At 35.0% G+C, this 5,248-nt stretch overlaps 1 protein-coding gene across 2 annotated transcripts; it reads left to right on the top strand.

Annotated features, from left to right (window-relative positions):
• The first annotated feature begins 416 nt into the window (after positions 1-416).
• On the top strand, positions 417-4,905 carry LOC114174199 (uncharacterized). 2 transcript variants are annotated; one of them, XM_028058990.2, is made up of 7 exons: positions 417-848; positions 1,282-1,777; positions 1,881-2,064; positions 2,169-2,393; positions 2,515-2,631; positions 3,291-3,524; positions 4,416-4,905. In XM_028058990.2, the coding sequence occupies exons 2-7, from the start codon at positions 1,365-1,367 to the stop codon at positions 4,629-4,631; spliced, it is 1,389 nt and encodes a 462-aa protein (XP_027914791.1). In that variant the 5' UTR covers positions 417-848; positions 1,282-1,364; the 3' UTR covers positions 4,632-4,905. The 2 variants fall into 2 exon arrangements, with proteins under 2 accessions (XP_027914791.1, XP_027914789.1); XM_028058988.2 differs by having other exon boundaries at positions 1,277-1,777.
• The last annotated feature ends 343 nt before the right edge of the window (positions 4,906-5,248 follow it).

Below are 5,248 nucleotides of genomic sequence, written 5' to 3'. Positions count from 1 at the left end.
TGATGGAAATATGGCGGGGACGAGTATTATGGCGGGGATATATTCATCTCCATCCCCATACCCATACCCAATTGAAAAAATCGGGTTCCCCATACCCATACCCATACTCAGTCAATGCGGGGATTCCCGTCAAAACGGAGACGGATTCGGACAATACCCACGGGAACGGGTTTATTTGCCATCTCTAAATATCACATCAGGTAAAAAAATTAAAATTTTTAATTTTTAAAAGGTATAAAATTTAAAGCTAGTGCAATATTGCTTCGCTTTAAAAGCCACACAACCTAATTAATAATTTTTATTTTTCAAACCAGCTTGACCAACATTATGCAATTAGGTAGATTCCTCCATTTTCTTATATTGATATTCATTATTACACCGACAAAGGTCTCAGATTTGCTTTGCAATAATGAGTACTCATACTCTCACCATGCCACTGCCAACCCATTAACTTCACACACCTTCTGCCTCATTCGCATGGCAATACTACAATCATGGCGCGTGGCACCTTCCACAATAGTTTCCTTCTTTCTCTCTCTTCTTATTTTACTCTCTGAAATTTCCTAACCCAACTTCCTCTATTAGCCGTTGAGAGTGTTTCAGTTTGGATTTACCCTCCATTTTCACAACATTCTCTGTTCAACTCTGTTCTCTCATTACTGTTTTTAAATACTATTTGTTGTTCAGTGCCCCCCATTTAAAGTTTTGGCCTTTGTCCCTTATGACGATCCATTGATCAAATTGATGCATCTCTTTCTCTCTCTACATCAAGTTACTATGTTTCTTCTTCTCTCACTATGGTGGACTCTCCCTCATTCTCTTCCAATTGTTCCACCACCAACAATTAGGTACCTTGGTCACACTGTACACTTTATCTGTTCGATTTCGATCACCATTTTCAGTTTTTATTTTTTTTCATGGTCTTATTCTTCCTCAATTACTCCTCACTGGAAAACAAAAAACAGAAGTCAAAATCACTTCTTTCTTTCTTTTTCTGATTACCGTCTTTAAAGAAAAAAATATCACATAAGGGCATAAAGTTTTCCTTTTCAATCATGGTAAAAAAAAAAATCTTCTTTCTGGCTCTTTGAGATCGTGGGGGGAAACATTTTTTTTTTATAATTTTTATTGATTTTGCTTACCTCAGATGAAAAAAAAAAATGAAAACGTTAGTTTTTAGCTGTTTACTCTCTGTCTCTGATTGTGATCTGTATGTAGATACCATAATAACCTTTCCTTTTTGTATTTTTATTATTTTTTGCTTTTCTGTGTGAAGAGTAGTGAGAGATGAAGCATTATAGTTTTTGTTATGAGAAAATGTATTGTGGGGCTTCAAAGAAGTGATAGTGATTTGGTGGCAAGAAATGGAGCAACCGCGGCGGTGGCACGACGTGTTCTGGCTAGGAACCTTTGTTATCCATTTGGTTGGTTTGGGTTTGGTTCTCGGGGTTTTAGGCCTAAACAGGTTCAAGCAAAAGAACAGGCTTGACATTGATAAGTACACCTACCGGTTTATGGAAAATGAAGCTGGTTTGACAGAGGATTACTGGCCGCTTTATGCGGTGGCAGGAGGCATTGGAACCGCACTTGGATGGAGTTGGTTGTTGCTGTTAGGCTCACGCGCTACCCAGATGATGAAGGTGTCTGTGCACATCCTCACCACTTACCTTGCAGTAATCAGTGTTTTGTGTTTCTGGGCTGAACAGTTTTTCTGGGGTGTTGCCTTTGCTATTGGGGCAACCTTGCAGTTCTTGTATGTGATTTCTGTCATAGACAGGTATGGTGTTGATGAATGTATTCTGTGTTTGAATTGTTGCTGTTTTTCCTCAATCTTTGTTACTGCCTTTTCTCTAAAACCTTCATGCTTTTCTCTTCTCCAGACTACCATTTACAATGTTGGTTCTGCAAAAGGCTGTGAAGATGGTATGGAATCTTCCTGAAGTTATGAGAGTGGCATATGCATTTATGCTTGTTGTACTTTTATGGATGGCTTTATGGTCATTTGGAGCTGCTGGTGTTGTGGCTTCAAGCATAGGTGATGGTGGACGCTGGTGGCTTCTTGTGGTGAGGTGGCAAGTTTTGTTCACACTTGTTAGAACTGGTTATTTTGTTGCAGCAGATTGTATAATCTGATAAACTGATATTACTGTGATAATTCATGAATGCAGGTCCTCTCTGTAAGCTTATTTTGGACAGGAGCTGTGTTGTGCAATACTGTGCATGTCATAGTGTCTGGGACTGTGGTTCGTGTTACTATCCATGGTGGTAGAGAGGCTGAGTCTAATCCTGCTAACTCCTTAATGAAATCTTTACAGTATGCTTTAACAACATCTTTTGGCAGCATTTGTTATGGATCATTATTCACAGCAGCTATTAGGACACTGCGATGGGAGGTATTAGCTATTAGCTACCATTTACTTTCTGTGAATTATCTTAAATTCATTTCCTTTGTGTTTATGGAGGAGGTTATTTATTTAGTACTTTTAATTCATCAAAATTTTTGATGACTTCCAGATAAGAGGAATCCGGTCAAAGATTGGCAACAATGAGTGTTTGCTTTGCTGTGTTGATTTCCTCTTCCATCTTGTGGAGACTCTTGTCCGATTCTTTAACAAGTATGCATATGTTCAGGTTGACTTCTGTGTCTATATCAGCAATCATTCACTGTGTATGATGTATTTTGTGTCATCTGTGAGAACTGAAATTCTAAGAGAGAGATATTACTGATTTTCAACTAATTTAACTACATGTTACTATATTGAGGCTAAAAGTGAAAATACAATGACAGTTTTACTTAAGGCCATTAGAATTAGAAGACCTTCCAAAAGAGACCTATAAAAATAGTTTATAGTTTTGGCTTATTATGGTAAGCTTCTTGATATTACTTATCAAAATAAACTCATTCTAGCTTAATTCCACAAGTTTGATGGGTATATTTTTGATATGGGTTATTTTTGGGTAAATTTTTACATGAAGACTTACGGAGAAGAATATAAGATTGTCAAATAAATATTTTGTTTTGTTTTTCATAAGTTGAAATCTACTTGTGCATCTCAGCTTGTGAAGTTAAATAAAAGAGCTTTATTAAAGTTAAATGATTTTAACTTTTCTGAGGAACTCAAATGATTTTACTTTCTTATTTTCCTCCTATAAATGCTTATAGAGAAGATTATCTAAAACATATTTATCAAGTATATGAGTTTTATTAACTAAGCTAGTTTTGCAGAGACCCCAAATATCTTAAACTTGAAATCTTTATGGTTTATGGTTTATGGTTATGTACTGTGCAGATTGCAGTTTATGGTAAAAGCTTTAATCGATCTGCTAGAGATGCATGGGAGTTATTCCAGTCAACTGGAGTTGAAGCTATTGTGGCGTATGATTGTTCAGGTGCTGTGTTGCTAATGGGGACCATATTTGGGGGCCTGATAACTGGAACTTGCTCTGGTGTTTGGGCCTGGATGAAATGGACTGACAGGGCTTTTATGATTGGGTTGACATCTATGCTCATGGGGATGGTATTGGTAAGTTTGTTTAAAGTTTTGGGCTGTTATAGAAATTTCTGTCATCAAAAGCACCAAATATTTGTTTTAGTAAACAAAGTTGTAATCTTTGCTAGCATTTTGCAAAGATTAAACTACAGAGATTTATTTAAGGGCTATAATTCAATGCAATCTATATAAATGACAAAACTTAGTGTAATGCATGCCTTGCTCATCATCATTTATGATTATATGTTTGCTTGTTTGTTCGTTGTGGATTTTTGTATTTGCTAAAACATTGTGCTAGTGAGTATCTGTATGCATTCATTGTGAAACTCTGCATTAGCTCAGCAGAAATTTCTTGTTTTGAGAAAACCTGTTGTGAAATCTGATTTTTGCATTGGAATGAGTGGAACGTTTGGTTCAGGATCTCACATCAACTAAAGATATAGCCAAACATAAATACGGTGCAAATATCACCTCTATTCAATTTCGTTAGGTTGAGTTACATTTAAAATCCACTTTCTAAAGTGGCATAATAGCTTATCAAAGTTTATCTTAGCTTGGTTTGTTGGGTATATTGTAGTATCAGGTATAAGCATATCACATGTTATCTTAACTAAGTTTGTTGAGTCTATTGTAGTAGTACAGGTGTTGAATTGCACTATTTTTACACTTGAAATCTCAAATCTGGGGTGAAAATTCCATGTGTGGAAGTTGATTTTTTGTGAACCAATTAAAAATTGGTTAATAATAACGGCATGGTTGTAAGAATTTTTAGATTATTAAGATATATTACTGGTGGAAGGATCTGTGCACTATTATCAAATCATCAATTGACATATAATTGAAAATTTTGAAGTTTTGACCTACAGTTATTTGTTTGTATGTAGTATGATGCGTGCATGTTTCATGAAATACATGTATTTTCAGGTTGGAATAGCTATGGTGGTGGTGGAAAGTGCTGTTACATCCATATACATATGCTATGCAGAAGATCCCTTATTGATTCAGAGATGGGACACTGAATTTTTCAACCACATGTCTGAGACACTGCACCAACGACTTCAACATAGAAGTTCACGTGCCAGGGAAGTTTTAACCCACAATCAGCTTGATTCACGTATAGGAGAACTCTCTTCTATTTGAGGAATCTTTTGATGTTACACTACAATGTCAAATCCTTTAGTTTCATTTTGTGACTATAGGGTAACAGGGTAACTTCACATTACAAGTTTGAGTATGCAAGTTCCATGCTCCTTTTGTTGCCTCAAGCAAAAGCAAAAACTGTTCTTGGTTATTGGCAGCATAAATGAATACTTAATGTGCTCTACAAAATGTACAGTTACTTGCCAAAGGAGATGATTTCATTTTAGAGACAGTTTTAAAATTTCAACATGATTATTACATTTTAAACAGTGAATCTTCAACCTCTTAAGATACAAAAACAATATTTTTGAGGCTCAAGTGTTGGTGCTGGTAATTGTAGAGGTTTTACATTACATGCATACTATTTTAATTCTATATAAGAGAATATTGTTCTATAATGTGGCTTCCAAATTTGGAACCATTTTAACAAGTAAAAAAGCAATTAAGAGATGTTGTAAACAGTTTTATATTGTCATTATAAACCACCTAAATTTTGTATGGAAATTTGTTGAAATATTTTAATAGTTATATTAATGATGTGATTAATTGGCCATGTAATATTATTTTAACTAATATTTATAATTAGATGTAATAATTAAATTTTAAAGAAAAAATAG

The sequence above is a fragment of the Vigna unguiculata genome, chromosome 2 (genome assembly GCF_037176805.1).
Source record: "Vigna unguiculata cultivar grain cowpea cultivar isolate G323 ecotype 2 chromosome 2, ASM3717680v1, whole genome shotgun sequence".
Lineage (NCBI taxonomy): Eukaryota > Viridiplantae > Streptophyta > Magnoliopsida > Fabales > Fabaceae > Vigna > Vigna unguiculata.
Note: the sequence above shows the minus strand (reverse complement) of the source record. Positions and strands in the feature narration are given on the sequence as shown.